This window comes from Castanea sativa, chromosome 5 (genome assembly GCF_040712315.1).
Source record: "Castanea sativa cultivar Marrone di Chiusa Pesio chromosome 5, ASM4071231v1".
NCBI lineage: Eukaryota > Viridiplantae > Streptophyta > Magnoliopsida > Fagales > Fagaceae > Castanea > Castanea sativa.
The window spans coordinates 79,463,636-79,480,982 of record NC_134017.1 but is presented as its reverse complement, the minus strand read 5'-3'; the positions used below and the strand labels follow the sequence as shown (position 1 = coordinate 79,480,982).

The 17,347-nt window shown below is 34.5% G+C and overlaps 1 protein-coding gene and 1 pseudogene across 1 annotated transcript; both read left to right on the top strand.

Annotated features, from left to right (window-relative positions):
• Window positions 1-4,977: 4,977 nt before the first annotated feature.
• On the top strand, window positions 4,978-7,598 carry LOC142635897 (uncharacterized). The gene is made up of 3 exons (XM_075809952.1): window positions 4,978-4,983; window positions 5,477-5,732; window positions 7,139-7,598. The coding sequence occupies exons 1-3, from the start codon at window positions 4,978-4,980 to the stop codon at window positions 7,399-7,401; spliced, it is 525 nt and encodes a 174-aa protein (XP_075666067.1). The 3' UTR covers window positions 7,402-7,598.
• A 1,003-nt stretch (window positions 7,599-8,601) lies between these two features.
• LOC142636031 (AAA-ATPase At3g50940-like) lies at window positions 8,602-11,837 on the top strand (annotated as a pseudogene).
• The last annotated feature ends 5,510 nt before the right edge of the window (window positions 11,838-17,347 follow it).

Here is a 17,347-nt window from a genome sequence, read left to right as displayed (position 1 = left end):
GTTTGATTTCCAAGAAAATAAAGGGAAAAAAATATTGGGTATTCTAGTTTGTGCTATTTGAGCTTTATATTATTGTGTAAAGGTTGAAACTTTTGATTTGTTTTCAATTGGGAAGGAGAAAGAAATTCTGGGTTTTGTGATTTATGTTGTTGAGGTCTTGTAAAGATGAGAGACTTACTGAAAGTTGAGCCAAATGAGTGTTTAAGACTGAGATTGAAGAGTTTGATTTCTTTTATAGTTATATGGTTGCTGAGAAAATTTGAGACAACTTGGGAATGTGGAAAAAAAAATATGGGTTTAATGATTTATGTTCTTCATGTTCAAGATTTATTTGAATTGAGAGAGAGACCAATACCACTTTTTGATCTTGTTTCTCTTGCATTTTTGTGTTTTTTTTTTTTTTGGAGGAAAGAGATATAAAATTTGAGCAAAAATACCTAGTTACCCCTGATTTTAATAGAGGTGGGTTATAGAAAATAAACGGAACATATTACAAGTGGGTTAAGTGGTACTTTTCAAACCACGGGTAGGCAAAGTGACTTTCGCCTAAACCACAAGTGGGTTAAGTGGTACTTTTCAAACCATGGGCAGGCAAAGTGACTTTCGCCTAAACCACAGATGGGTTTAGTGTAATTACCCCTAAAAGATATAATAATAATAAAATAAAATAAAAATTTCATTGTATAACACATAACAAAATAAAGGTAGAGAATCACATTGAGTAGAATAAAATAAGCTAATATTGCTATGTTTTTTTAAACAGAAAGGTTTTAGGGTATGAAAAATTTACAATTATAATCCTTAGCAACGAGGAGCGGGGACGGGTAAGGAGGGTCTAAAAAGTCCAAACCCATCCCCACCCCGCCCTATGATGCGGAGCTTAAATCTTGCCCCATCTCCTCCCATAACCTTTGCGGGGCGAGGAAAACTTGCGCGGGGCGAAGTGAGAAAGGAGCGGGTTAAGCAGGGCGGGAAAAAATTGTCATCCCTGCTCACATGCTGTGAGACACTAAATGTATAGTTGTATACACCTCTAACATGATTGGTAGAAACCTTCATATATAGTAGTCTAACATTCTTATATGTGGTGTATTCTTAAAATGATATATATATGTATATATATATATATATATATATATATATATATATCTGTGTGTGTGTGTGTGTTTTCATATCATGTAGGACTCTAAAAAGTCTTGTAAACATATGCCATAAATATATGTATGTACATATGTATATTGACAAAGTTTTCCTCTGACATATAACATGACAACTCATAAAATTATCTATGTATTATTAAAATAAGTCACATGATTATCAAGAGTCTTGTAACTTAGTCAACAACTCTCATTCTCATACACAAATTGTTTGGAAGTCTAGGGAGAAATGATTCAAAAAATAAACTTTTTAAAGTTCAAGATGAAAAGCAAACTTTTTTTAATATTTAAGGACCAAAATAATATTTACCATATATTTATGTTCTTATTTTGAGATCTTTTTAATTGTAAAATTAAATTATTTTGAGACCATATAATTTCAAAAATCACATATCATGTGCTTAATGAGATGTAACTTGTTAAAGAAGATTATATAAGTAAATATATTTTCAAAAATTAGATATCGTGATTGAATGTGTTAAAGATATATTAGCTCAATTTAATAGGCTCAAACCTATTCTTCCATATCCGCTCTAACATATATAACATGAAATAACACATCATGTTACTAATATATTTAACAAAATGAATCCTAAACCTCATAGACTGAATAATAAGAAATGAATAACACTAATTGGATACTCATTATTACATTTTATACAAAAAAACTTTATAATAAATTTGTAGTATCTCTCTCTCTCTCTCTCTCTCTCTCTCTCTCTCTCTCTCTATATATATATATATATATATATATATGTATGTATATGGGTTGTCTTAACGGGCACCTACGGTGGCCCTTAACCTTACCAATAATTTTTGCAGCATCTTTTTTACTTTTTACAGCTTTTTATCCTTTTTGACAAATTTTTAGCATTTTTTTTTTTGTGGGCAAATGTTAACCATGTGGTGTTCGTTAAGAATGTACTTATCATTTAAAAAGCTGCAAAAAATTGTAAAAAAGTGTAAAAAATAGTATAAAGTTGCAAAAAAATGTACAAAAAAAAAGAGTAAAAAAAAACTGTTGTTATACGGTGCTGTTAACACAACCTTTTTTTTTTCAATCCTTTTCGCCAACTCTTTTAATAATTTTTTGTCCTTTTTATTAATACAACCCATTAAGGAAAATCTTAACAAGCACCACATGGTTGCTTGCTAACATTTCCTTTTATATATATATAGACCAACAAAATTATAAAATAGGGAAAAAGTTGTTTTGTGTCATTAAATTTTTTTTTTAATAAAAGATAGGTTGACTATATATGAGTGTATGAAATTAAATTTTCTATTTTCATACCAAATTATTTAATTTTCGCATCTTCTTAAAATTATATTTTTCTCCAAACAAATTTTTTGCCATCTTATTAGTGCAACCTGCTGGTGAAATATGGGACAACAGTCCTAGTCCAAAGGATAATCAAGTGAAGTCCATTGATTGGAGGAAAACAAGAAGGAGCCAAAAGCCAAAGCTGGACCTGCAAATGGAAACACCAAAAACCAAGGGAAAAGCATCAAACAACTTGTTCAAACTTCATTCCTTGCCCATTCAGCAAAAAAAAAAAAAAAAATCATTCCTTGCCCAGTAAGTACAGCCCTCACGACTCACGTGATTTTGTCTTACATCTTAAAGGAAACCTGTTGCTGCACCTTCAAAACGTAAAAGGAAGACTTCCTCTTTGGCAGGGTATAAACGAGCTGAGTTTTGTCGAGTAGTATATGTTTAAACTTGACTTATTAGGAAAAATTAAAAGTTTGAGCTTGGCTTGAGCTTGTGACAAGTCTAAAATTAATGTTTGAACTTGAATTCGTGGGAAAGTCAAAAAACTTGAACTTGGCTTGACTTGATTAATTAGTCAAACCAACTCAAGTTTAATATCAAGTTCAAACTTGAGCTTAGGTCAAGTTTTTGAGCTTGAGATCTAAAAAAATTACATTATTAAATGCTTAAGGGCTTGTTTGGATTTTTTTTTTGTCATCACTCATGACTCCTCATTCATTACTCATCACTTACAATACTTTAATTTCCCCAACCCCACCCATTTGGCATTCACCACTCAATGACTTTGTTTCCCAAAAAAAAAAAAAACCAAAAAAGTCAAACATTGCGGTTGAGTTGTGGGTTTAATTACGAAAATGCAATTGAAAACAGAGTTTTGGAAATTGAAAACATCTAAAAATGTGTTTTTAGTTTCCATAACTTATCACTAAAAAATTAGAGAATTGAGTGATGGAAACAAAAACCAAACAAGCTTCTTAGTAGTGGGATCCACATATTTTGAGTTATGAGTAATGGAAACAGAGTTATGGACGATGGAAACACAAAATCCAAACAACCCTAAATCTCTAAAATTAAGAAAAAAGAAAAAGAAAATAGTATATTAATTTTATCATACATCTAGTCTTACTTATGATTAGTTATTATTCAAATTAATAATTTACATAATTAAATTCATTTATTCATTCATCATTCTTTGTCTACAGCTTCAGCAATTGTTCAAAATACAATTTTTATATTCACGTTAAATGATAAAGGTCTAAAAAATACCTGTTTGTAACTATTATGAATGAGAAAATATTAACATGTTTAATAACTTTACTTTAGATGATTGATAGGAAAGGATCATTTGTGGCCTACTTAATTATTTATTATTTTTACATGTAACCTATAGTCTAAAGTGGTTCTTGATTAGTTTAAAGGGAAGGAAAAAATTATGGTATTATAGGTAGTGGTCTCATGTTAGCCATGTCATTATTAAAATATGTGTAATTAGTATATTTAAGTAACACATATAAACTTATATATAAGTTTATGCTTAAATTGTTGTGTATCAAGCCTAATACCTCATAAACTTGTTCATGAACAAATTTTTTTGCTTGAGCTCAGCTTGTTTATTAAATGAGCCTAAAACTAAGGCTCAAGCTTGACTTATTTATAAACAAACAAATATGAACAAGCTTTTTATCAAGTCGAGCCCGAGTTGTTCATGATCGGCTTGATTTATTTACAGTCCTACTCTTTGGTGAAAGAGATAGGATTTGCTCCTCTCAACACAACATTTTGGTGAATGCTCTTCAAGACAAGGCCCAAGTTTTGTCCTTGCAAAACCAAAAAGGTGTCTAGGATGTAACCCTTTTTTATATAATCCTTGGGGGAGATTTTGGCCTTTTGCCCCTATTGAACAAAATATTTGGCATTATGCCCCTGTTTCCAAACTATATAGGTTCGTGCCCCTATTATGAAACTCAATTTTAATAAAATTGAGTTTCAATCAAAAAACTCGATTGCATGGAACTAGAGTTATGCCAAATGAAACTTTAAAAAAAAAAAAAAAACTTGCATGAAACTCGAGTTCAAGGAGCTCGAGTTTCATAAAAAACACTGCTATGGACTCCTTGAACGTAGCTATATGTATACTTTAAAAAAAAAAAAAACTTGCAATGGAGCTCGAGTCGAGTTCAAGGAGCTCAAGTTCCATAAAAAACGCCGTTATAGACTCCCTAAACGCAACTATATGTAAAAAAAAAAAAAATTAAACTACTTGCATGGAACTCGAGTTAAAGGAGTTTGAGTTCCATAAAAAAAAAAGCCACTATAGCACTAAAAAACGCCACTATAGGTATGGAACTCGAGCTTGCTAAACTTGAGTTCCATGCAAGTTTTTTTTTTTAAATTTTTTTTATAAAGTTTCATTTGGCATAACTTGATTTTAAGCCAATCGAGTTTTTTATTGAAACTTGATTTTATTAAAATCGAGTTTCAAAACAGAAGCACGAACTTAAATAATTTCAAAACAGGGGCATATTGCCAATTTTTTTTAAAAAAATGAGGGTAAAATGCTAGAATCCCCAATCTTTGGGCCATGGAACTCACTCTAAGAAGTGCCTTCTTTTGAGTCATGATCCATGAACATTGGGGGAAATGGAATGATGACAAAAATTGATCTGACCATCTGGGCTACGTGTTGGTGATGGGGACAAGAACAAGTAGTGGTGGAGGTGAGCGGAGGACAAAGTAGGTAGGTGAAAAACAAATGTAATTGTTCACTCTCCAAATAGTACAAGAATTTGGAAAAAATTCCAAAAATGCTCTTATTATCAATCATTTTGAGATCTACTAATGACATAATTTCTTTTTTTCCAAATTTCAAAACTCACTTTTTAAGTTTCACTATTTTTCATTTTAGTCCCCAAAGTTTCAAAACCCCTCCACTAACTTGGTTAAATCCCCCCAAAATGACCCTGTTTTGCCCTTAAATTAATATTTAATATTTATTTGTTTATTTATTTCTTAATTTTTATATAAACCCAAAAAAAAAAAAAAGGCAAACAAATCCCCAAACGGTGTCGTCCCCTACCCCCACCGTAAAATCGAAAAAAGAACCCATCCCCAAAATCCAAACCCTTACCGGAAAACTGAGAGAGAGAGTGTTACTGTCAGGTTTGAGAATGTGGTTGGGGGAAAGCTGAAGCTGAAGGGAAAAGCTCTGGCTGTGAAGGCTGGTGGAGTGAAGAAGAAAAAGAAAAACAAGAAACGTCAGGATCAGATTTCAGAGGTTACAGAAAATGAGCTTCCACCAGGTTGGTATTTTCTGTTCGTCTCCAATTCAGTCTTGTATTGCATGTACCTAGTGTCATAGTTATTAAGATGATAGTTTGTGTTTTTTTCCAATTAATCAGCTTTAAATTTTAATTCACTCTGAATGTGTTTTTTGTGCTTAAGATAATAATAATGAATAAATAAATTCAGATTATTGTCGAACCGATATTTATATTAATGGGCAGCACTTTGTTACTTGTAGCATGGGCATATAGTTTTTATATTAATGGGCAGCACTTTGTTACTTTTAGCATGGGCATATAGTTCCAGGTTAGGAAACATGAACACTTCATTTAGGGTATCGTGCCAGTGTTGTATATGTGTCGTACCCGTGTCATACTGGTGTCATTCTTGTCATTTTATGTTATAATTTTTTAAAAATTACTTGTGTCACTGTATCGTACTGTGTTCGTGTCCGTGTTTCCAAGGTTCCAATGCTAAGTGGCATTGAACCAAATTATTGGAACTATAAAACTATATTTAAGCAATGGAGGCTACTTATCAAAAAAAGAAAAAGGTTGAGCTGTGTAAGCTGCTCTTAATTTTTTTTTTTTGTATAGGCAATAAAAGTAATATTATTCATAACAAAAAAAGAAACAGAGAATGAAAGTACAAGATGTTAACAACAACAAAGAGCTAAAGGACTCAAGGGACTAGTCTAAGAGAAAAAAGGAAACTCTAGGATAGAAGAGCAATTTGAGGAACCCCAACACCTTGGCCAATCGAAAAGAGTTCTCTGGCATAAATCTTTTAATTGAACCAGCGATTTCTTAGTAGCCTCAATGGAGTGCCAAGTTTGTTTCGTTCCGATTTGTTAGAAGTATTTTTTGGTTCATCTGTATTCTGTATGGAGATAGCCAGTGAAAGTTCAGAGTTGCAAAGAATTGGACCAATGCAGTGTTCATTTTCAATAGGCTGGATAAGCCAGTTACAGCAAATCTTAGTCATGACCATGTTTGCAAAGTAACCATGTGCACAGTTACTACCTCTGGTTCTTGTGCTGAAAGCAGCTTTCTTCGTACTGTGTACATGGCAATGGTAGTGGTCAACTACTTGGTATCCCTGCACTGAAGTCTTGAAATGGCAGACTTGAAATTTGCTGCAAATTTGATTTCTATATATTTCCAAGAAAGGTTGTTCTTATCTTGTTCTGAGATCTGGAAACTCTCACTATTAACTTGATTTGAATGAAAATATTAAAATTTGCTAAGAATTGGACTATATATGTTATCTAAAGAAGACAGAGTGAAAAGTATGGAGTAGAAGCTGCTGCTAAATCTAGAGATTGTTTGAACACTGTAACCATTTTGTTTGGTCCATATCTTTTCCACTTTCCATTCATCATGACTTTATATTTGTCATTCATTTTTCTTATCATTTGGTGCAGGTGGAAGTGCAGAGCTATCCACTGATCCTAACGAGGAAGGTGTAGATGATGCCAAAAAAATGAGTGGCGATGGGAAGACTGTTCATTGTGATGATCATCTCACTCTTGCAGAAAGGCGATATATTGAACAGAGGAAGCAAATTGATTTTCATAGATTGGCTAAGGTAGCTAATAAATCTCACCGTGACAAGATTCAGGATTTCAACCAGTATCTGGCAAACATGAGTGAGCATTATGACATTCCTAAAGTTGGTCCAGGATGATTCAGGCAAGTTTATGAGTATGAAGAAGGATCAACCTTTCATTCAGTGCTATGCATACAATGTGGTTCTTGTCAACAGTATTTTTTTATTTGGACATATTGTGCTATATGGCAGATGTTTTTCTGTTTGGTGGTTCCTTTCTGTTCTAAAACTTGATTACAAGTTGCTCTCTATGAAATTCGCATTTGCAAGAAAAACTCATATATATAGCCATCTTAATATGCTAATTAGTGCTTGACTGTCATCTGTTCCTACTCTAGGTTTCCCACTAGTCCCTCTCACTTCTTAGATGGTATTGGTGAATTGACACACTTAGAAGTAGATAGCATTTATCAGCTTTTTATGCATGTAAAAGCATTGGTTTGTTAGAATTTTTTCCGCTTGAAAACTCTCTTTCTTTGTGTGTTCTTTTGTTATTGTATTGAAGGTTGGTCTCGTATTTATGATTAGAAGACCCTCTTAATTATCATTGTCAAGATATTCACGAACAATTATGATCAAAGTTGGAGCAGAAGTAATGGAAAAATTGAGAAGTGGCTGAAGTGTATGTGAGAAGTGTGCATTATGAGATATACAATGTACAAGAAGATGATAATGGAGATGTGAGGAGCTGATGTGTTATGTTCAAACTCTATTTTATCTATAAATAAAGTAGTATGTTAATGGAACAGGAGTATGTTAACGGGTTCCCTGTGCACTCGTTGAGGAGGATAAAAACAAGTCCCACTAGCGTTGGTAAGTAACAAAAGCTAATAAAAAAATACCCTTTAAATTTTAAGTAACTTGACCACTAAACCAAAAAGGAAAAAAAAGTCAATATTATCTTAATAGGAATGTATAATTCTAAATTATTGATATTCTGGAGAGTCTTTATAATAATAGGTATGTATAGTTCTAAATTATGATGTAGAGTTCTTTAAATTTCATTTCATCATTTCAAATACTTGAAATTTCATACTCTAGTAATCGATAAGCAAACATAAGAAAGCATGTTTAACTCACTTAGGAAATTTGAAAAAAATTGAAGGAAAAGAAAATTTGTATTGTCGTCATCTCCATTATTCATCAAGTGTCAGGATATGAACTAAACAAAAAAAAAAAAATAATAATAATAATAATAATTTACAAAATTACTTGAATTGAAATGGATAAATTTTAAGTGATACTCTCAGGCAAATCCTAAGATAATTCATGATGTAGAGTTCTTGAAGGCCAGTTTTTGTGAAATGAATGCTTGAAATTACATCGCCTCTATCAGTCACTTAGCAAACATCATAAAGCATGTTTAAGTTTAACACAATTTAGAAATTTTGTCATCATCTTCCCTACCAAAGACTCTGGTTGCATAATCTACAATCTTTGTTTTAAATAGTCTGTTAAGTTATTTGGGTGAATTATTATTTTGGTCATTAAATTTATTTTGTCATTTTAGTCCTTAAATGTAACATTTCTATCAAATTAGTCCGTCCATCCATTAATATTTATAAAATTGTTGAAGTATGGTAAAACAGAGTTGCATCATATATGTAATTTAAGGAGTAAAATGGCAATGGATGGAATGCCCAACTTGACAAGAAAATCAGAGTTTCAAGGACAAAACAAAAAAGTAAATTAGGGAAGAAGAGTACAATTCACTCTAATTTAGAATTTTGCCAATCATATACTTTTTGTGCTGACCAAAAGGAGACGTCATTTTTGATTTTATAATATTCTGCTTGTGTTGCTGCTAACTTCAACCTTGGCTGCTTGCTGTCTTTCAAGCTGGTCATATCCATGTCTTTCCCTGCAAGTAATTTGACAATACCTTGAAGTCCAAAGAAGCTTCTCTCATTGATTTCCTTGTCAAAAGAGAATAAAGGACAATATGAGACCAAATTACTTTTCAATATAAGAATTTAAAAGTCAGCTTAGAAATGTCAGGATCAGTTCTATGAAAACATATTCATCAAAATAATAATAATAATAAAAGTCTATGTAGAGGAATAGTAATACAAAATTTTTCTAGACTCCACATTATAAATTCATTGAGGCATCCCACAAAAATTGTGGGAGAGTTTTTAGTGTCCCTCAAGAGCATAAATCTTGTAAAAGCCTTTTTCTCAAAAAAATATTTCAAAATTACGTATTGCCAACAAGATTGTGCTCTGTGAAAATGTCCCTAAACCAAAGAATTCCCAATGTTCAAAAACTTCTGTCAACAGCAGCCACTGTTGCTGCAACAGCAATGCTGGTTAGGAGCATTGCCTATGATTACATACCAAATGATATCCACCGCTACCTATCCTCTCATTTACGTAACCTTTCCAGACTTTTCTCTTCTCGATTCACCATTGTGATAGAAGAATTCCAAGGTCTCTCAAAGAATCAAATGTTTGATGCGGCAGAGGTCTACTTAGGTACCATAACTAGCTCCTCAGTTCAAAGAGTTAGAGTGGGCAAAGACGAGAATGAAAAAAGTTTAGTAGTTACCTTGGATCGAAATGAAGAGATAGTTGATGTTTTTGAAAATATACAGATGAATTGGAGCTTGGTTTGTACACAAGTTGAGCCATCATCAAATTGCAGAAATCAAAACATGAGTGATCTTAATGCCACTCTGAGGTCAGAGGTCAGATCCTATGAGCTAAGTTTTCACAAGCGACATAAAGACAAGGTATTAAGTTCCTACTTGCCATATATTTTAAGAAGAGCAAAGTCCATTAGAGATGATGCAAAACAGTGAAGCTACACACGGTTATATAATATAGATCATGTTGGGACACGAATGCAGTCAATCTCAATCACCCAATGACGTTCAAGACCCTTGCCATGGATTCCGAGCTTAAGAAGGAACTGATGGAAGATTTGAACAACTTTTTGAATGGGAAGGAGTACTACAAAAGAATTGGGAAAGCTTGGAAACGAGGGTACTTATTATATGGTCCCCCGGGTACAGGAAAATCAAGTTTGATTGCAGCAATGGCAAATTATTTGAATTTTGACATCTATGACTTGGATCTATCTGAGGTCAGGTCCAATACTGAACTCAGGCTTTTGTTGTTCAGCATGCCTAGCAGATCAATACTTGCCATAGAGGATATTGATTGCTCTATCAAGCTAGAAAACCGGGAAAATGAGAATGATCGCAATACTGGAAACAATAAGGTAATCGTCATTATATACTACAGTTGTCTGTGTTTCACCTATTTTTTAAACAAATTATAGTGTTAATTATTTAAGACTCCCACAAATTTTGACTAATACTTCTTAAACTATGCCTTTTAGATTTTAAGCAATCTTACATTGATATAAAAGAGAGAAATTGGTAACAGCTAGTTTCTAGCTAATAAGGGAGGTATAGCATGGCTAAAATGAAAATGGGTACTTATTATATGGTCCCCCGGGTACAGGAAAATCAAGTTTGATTGCAGCAATGGCAAATTATTTGAATTTTGACATCTATGACTTGGATCTATCTGAGGTCAGGTCCAATACTGAACTCAGGCTTTTGTTGTTCAGCATGCCTAGCAGATCAATACTTTCCATAGAGGATATTGATTGCTCTATCAAGCTAGAAAATCGGGAAAATGAGAATGATTGCAATACTGGAAACAATAAGGCAATCGTCATTATATACTACAGTTGTCTGTGTTTCACCTATAAGACTAGAAACAAATTATAGTGTTAATTATTTAAGACTCCCACAAATTTTGACTAATACTTCTTAAACTATGCCTTTTAGATTTTAAGCAATCTTAGATGGATATAAAAGAGAGAAATTGGTAACAGCTAGTTTCTAGTTTCTAGATAATAAGGGAGGTATAGCATGGCTAAAATGAAAATGGGTACTACAAATTAGGCAAATCGATGTTTCTTACATAGGTGCATTATAGCCTTGAAGTAAAATTCTCTCTAACATTTGCTTTGATTTATAAACAGATGACTCTCTCAGGACTGCTCAATTTCATCGATGGTCTTTGGTCATGTTGTGGTGATGAGCGTGTCATCATTTTCACGACCAATTACAAAGAAAAACTCGATCCTGCTTTGTTGAGACCTGGTCGTATGGATGTGCATATTTGCATGTCATATTGCACCCCTTCTGTATTCAAGCACCTTGCTTTGAACCATCTGGGGCTTTGCCATCACGGTCTCTTTCAACAGATTGAAAGGCTTATAGAGGATGTAAAGGTCACTCCTGCAGAAGTTGCAGGGGAGCTGATGAGAAACAAAGACACTGAGGCTTCCCTTCAAGGACTACTGAACTTCCTCCAAAACAAGATGAATGAAGGAGATAAAGTTATTAGTAACAACATCTGAGTAAATAAAAAATAATTAGATCAAGAAAGCATATTTTAGGCTAATAGAGAAGGGCTTCTTTTCACTGTTATCCAGGATTTATGTGATAAACCAGATGAATTTTTGTCCACAAGTTTCTTCAATTCAAAAATGCCAAGCATGCCACATGCCATATCCATTACTTCTTCATAAAGTGATTATTTGCATTGGTATCAACAGAGTATGCTAATTCATTTAGAAGATTATAAATGCGCTAGCAAATTGTCAAATGCCTCACATTAAGAAACCAGTGTTTCACACATCCATATGATTCATACAATGAGTTGAAAAGGTCACAATGACATTCAAAACGACCCTTCTAATGGGGTGTTTCAGAATTTCACATGCTTTTTAATTTGGGTAAAGAGAGTGTTTTTCTGGATATATGTTGGGATACATACATTCTACAGATTTTGAGGAAACCAAAAGCCAAATTGTTTCTCAAAAGAGAACCAAATTAGTAAATCCATCTTGGTTCATGAAAAAACCAGATATGCTTATTGACAATGTTCATGAGTTCAATCCTATTTGCGACACCTGCCTTTGCTCTTAAAGTCCTTAATATTCTATCACTGTCAAATACTGCTTGCCATATTTATCTAAAGATGAAATAGAATTTTCGATTACTCGTTGACAGATAATGGCACCATTACTTTAGACTTCACTAGTAGAATAGAACAAGAGTACAGTACAAAATAAGAAAAATTGAGTTTCAAATTGGGGAAAAATGGGAATGGATTAGGGTTTTGGAGAGTGTTTCTTTCACATTTGGGTTTTCTATTTACCTAGCTACCTATTACAACGAGCATTGTCACCACCATACAGGTATTCTTCTTGTTTTGAATTTTGATTTTTGAATGATTCCATTTCATTTTTAGAGATAAGAGAGTTTTTGTCCCTTTGGACAGTTTTTGCTAACAATTTTGTTATGTGGCTAGTGGCCGAAAAAAATCAAACATCTTAGTTAAGTAGCATCTCGACTCTTAGAGACTTAAGTTCATTTAAGGAACCAAAGGCCACAAAAAATCCAAGATCTTAGTAAAAGTCAATGCTTAGTCTTCTGGGAGATTATCCTATTCAGGTTGGCCTCAATTATTGCAACCCTCAATTATTGCAACCCATTTTTTAAAGCATTCAGAGATTTATCTGCAGCATCTTCATACTCCCAAAGGTCATAGCCACCATTGAACATAGTTTCAATCAATTTTTGGGGAATGGCAGAGGTGAAGGCAGAGGAGGAGTCAGGGTGTCTTGGGAAAAAGATTGTCTCCCAAAGAAAGAAGGCGGGCTTGGCTTGAAGAGAATTAAAGACTGGAAGAAAGGAGCTATTATGAAGCTTATTTGGAACCTTTTCACTCAAGTTGGCTCACTATGGGTTGCATGGGTGCAGCAGTGCCTTCTTAAAGGAAGATGCTTTTGGACAATCAAAGTTCCCCAAGATTGTACTTGGGGGATGGAGGCTATCTGATGCCAGGCATTTCAAGTAGCTACACCCTAATCCTTTAGTAACTAAATACTTAGTTAGATGATTGTTTAAAGCATTGGCCAATATGTTTTAGACACTTGTCAATCATCTAGAAAGCTGTTAATGCCAAACAACTAGTATAAGTACCAAAATGTAAGCACTTGTAAATCAGTTTTTGTATGTGAATGAAATAAGCCTTTTAGAGCTTTTTTTGAGAACTTTGTGTTCATTGCAAAGGTGCCTAACCACCTTTCAATTTGTTCAAAGCAACTCACATCCCATTTAGATCTAATTCATATCACAGTCCATCACTTTCCCTGCATCACTATCCTTAAACTAAGACCAACAGCTAGGAAATTCCTGAGTTTTGAGGTTGGAGACTGAAAAAGAATCTTCCTATGGCATGAATTTATGGCATCTTGATGGTGTTTTGTTCCAAAAATATAGGTATAGGGTTAAATAAGATGTGGCTAGTCAGTTTGAGGCAAAGGTAGAGTCTGTGTTCAAGGAGAAGCAATGGATTTGGAAGGCTGCCAGGTCTGACCAGCTTGTTGATATTCAAAGCATGCTTAGTCTAGTTTAGTTACATGATGCAGACAGCTCTTTGGGCCTCTTCAGACAAGTTTACTTGTGCCGGTACTTGGGAGGAAATCAGAGTGAAAGGACAGGTTGGTCCTTGGTGGAAGCTGGTCTGGTCTGAGATTAACATACGTAGGAACTCTTTTATTGGCTGGTTAACTATGAGAAATAAATTGCCTAACAAGGAGAGAATGATCAAATGGGGTTATAATGAGAAATAGTCTGAGAGTATTGATTTGCAACCTAGCTTGGTAGGCTACTGTGTATCACATCTGGCAGCAAAGAAATGATGTAATCCATTGAAGCAGGATTAGGAGTGATAAACAAATTGTCAAAGATATCATGAGAGATGTGAGGGCATATTGGAAAGTAAATTGCAAAGCTAATAACTCTATTTTGAACAGGATCTTGTGTTGTAGATGGGGCTTGAATCCTAGTTTGCTCTTTTAAGAAGACATAATCTGGTTTTGATGATGGCTGCTGTTTCTAGGCTTATGCAGGATGGTGTATTCTGGTGCCTTAATGTAGTTACATCAGTTGGTTTCGTTCACAAGGGGTCATGATGTTTTCCTTGGTTATACTGCTCTGTTGGTTTGTTATTTTGTAAGTTACATTTGCACCCATTATGCTTACTTTTGGACCACGTCAGGCATAGTTTATGAATGCCTTCCTTGAGATGCAAGTTGTTGGGAAAGTTGGTCAATTGAAAATAGCAAATGAGTTTCAAGGTCTGGAGATGGAAGATATTAATAATCAATCCACTCAAGGTCTGGATAGGATTATAAGAGAGGTCCAGGTGTCTCAAATGTATTAACTCCCAAACATAAGAAGGGAGCATTTTGAGGCCAACATGAGATAAATCAAGTACAAGCAAATACCTTGTACTGAGAAACAAATATCCTGGTACATAATTGAGTTCAGAGTTAGAGTGACAGTGAGGCTGTTCCTTCCTCAAGAGAATTGTGCATAAACCCCTTGAATGCATGAGGCATCCTTCAGATATGGAACTGCAAATCACATAAGCATGGCGCACCTTCTCTGAGACTAGACCATCAAAACCGTAATGTTGAGCGAATTCATGGCGCACCTTCTCTGAGACCAGACCATCAATGGTTCTCCAATCAAGTCTCAATTTATAATATAGAGGGTCTGAGTCAAATGATTTAAGGCCTGGTCCTGGGTGGTGTGGATATGCAAGCTCAAGTAATTGGAAGCTTCAATCTTCCAAGATACATCCAGGAGCAGGTTCAACGAGTCCCTCAGTCACCCATAATAAGACAAATATTGTTTTCAGAATTTGAAATCAGCGGGGAATAAGAAGCAAAATTCCAGGCATCTTCTCAAATACCAAGGAAGATTTTCATATCTGGGTCTTTTTGGTCCTCAACTAAAATACCAAGACCAAGGCCGCCAGCTTTCCCATTATGCTTAATTATCTGTGAGCTGCTCTTCATGGGGACAGGAGTAATGAGTCACTAAATGAGAGCATTTCCCGTAAAAGATTATCAAGAGATTGCAAAATGAGAAACATTCTCTCCTCCAAGGAAGGGTCTGGTACTTGTAAATAAGTTTTGAGAAACAGAAAGTGATTTGCTCTCTGTTGCCTTTGATACATTAAGGACCAAAATGTTGTTAATGTTGGTGAGGGAGGAGGAGAATAATAAGAAGAGGGAGTAGAAGAGGGAGCAGAAGTAGAACTAAAATAAGATGAATACAAGAGTCCAAGCCGTCATCTTTAAGTAACTCTTCAAACTTGTCTTTAGATAAAGAGGAAGAGTCATATGACTCAGCCATAACTTGGAGTTCAATGTCTTCAAACAGATCTTCAAGTTGGTAAACAATGTCTTTCGCCTTGAAATACCATTCACGGATTCTACTGCTGTATTTAGGAATCTCTCTTTGAGCAACTTGCAAGCCAGGCTCTAACTTCCGTAAACCCTCCTGCACCCTCTCCACACCAAAGAAGAAGCGTTCACCACATTCATATTCTTTCAATAAAATACTTATTCTGAAATTCAGTGATGAAACTCACAAACCAAACAATACTGCTACCGAACGAATGCAATGGTACTGGTATTCCTTCTTGATCCTTACTACCAATTCCCATATTCTTGATTTCTTCAGTCTTCAAGGGTTCAATTTCAATTTCTGTGTCATGAATAACCAACTTTCCTCAATTAATATAAACAATCACTGTTTATATATATATATATATATTCAAAGTAAATAATAATTGAAAGTAAGGCGGTAGAACCAGTCAAGCAGTTGTATATCAAAATAATTCAAAATATTGAAAACAGCAGTTGTTTATTGAATATACATCAAAGTACTTACAGTAGTAGTAGCAACAAGATTACAGTGATCAACAGGTTGGGTAAATAGTACAAGGCTTGAAAGCTAGTCCTAGTTCCTAGTTACAAGCTTTGTAGTGAGATATATTGATCTAAGGAGGTCCTAGAGAGAGTTCTAAGGGAAATCCTAGAAAAAGATTCTGAGTTTAGCAATAAGGGACAACCCCCCTTATATAAGTGAATAAAGTAGTAAACAGTACAAAGTAAATAATGACATTTTACTATTCACATCAGGACCCGTGAGAGGCAATGGGAGCGTAATATCTGGAAGGAATCAAATCGGCTTTTGAGACCGAAAGTGGGATAGTTGGTAGTGCCAAAAGTATCAGCAGAATAATTTTGTCTTGAGCCTTGGAATAGTCAACAATGGGTCATTATTGTCAGGAAAGTATTGTCGGCAAACATCATCTAGCAGGATCAATATGCTTCTAAGTGGAAGCTGCATCAGACGGGTAACCAGCATAAGGGTCTCTTGGAAAGGGATCCCATGGGGGATCATCATTGCATTCATGTTCATGATAGGTTGAATATTGGTTACAGAAGCCACAATACATTAATGGTTCGTGAATAGGATCTCTTGTGAGGAATATTCTTGGGTCATCATGTTCTACCCATTGTAAGTGTCTGACCGCAGAAGTATAAGGTTTGTTAACAAAAACAGAAATTCTATCTGTGCAGCCAAAGAAATGGTAGTCTTTCCATAATTCTTCGGAGACATCAAGAATTCGATTATTAAAGTAACTTCTCCAACATTCAGCAAGAGCATAGGGATGTCTATGAGAAACATAAGCATTGCCTTCATACCATTGGCCTTGGTGAGTATATCCGTTAATAAGAACAAGATGTTTGGAAGGTTGAACATTCATCCAGTTATTCTTTTCCCATTTGGGTAAAGTACTCCAACATCGGATTGAAACATAAGGGGTTGGTGCAACATCTGCAACAGCCTTTTGGATAATATTAGGGAACTGGTTAATTTGATTATGACTCGTTAATTTGATGAGTCTGACAAAACCAGATTCAAACATTTGAGAAAGCCAAAAAGGATCATCATCAGAACCATCTTCATAATTAATCAAAAGACCGGGGAAAGGATGGGTTTTTTCATGTACTCTAAGACTGCTCCCAAAGTATTTTCCCCATTTCTTTTTCAGGTAGCCTCTGTTGGGGTCATCAGGTTCAACAATGGTAGGAGCAATTGAAACAAGAGTTTTGAAATATTTTAACCAAAGAT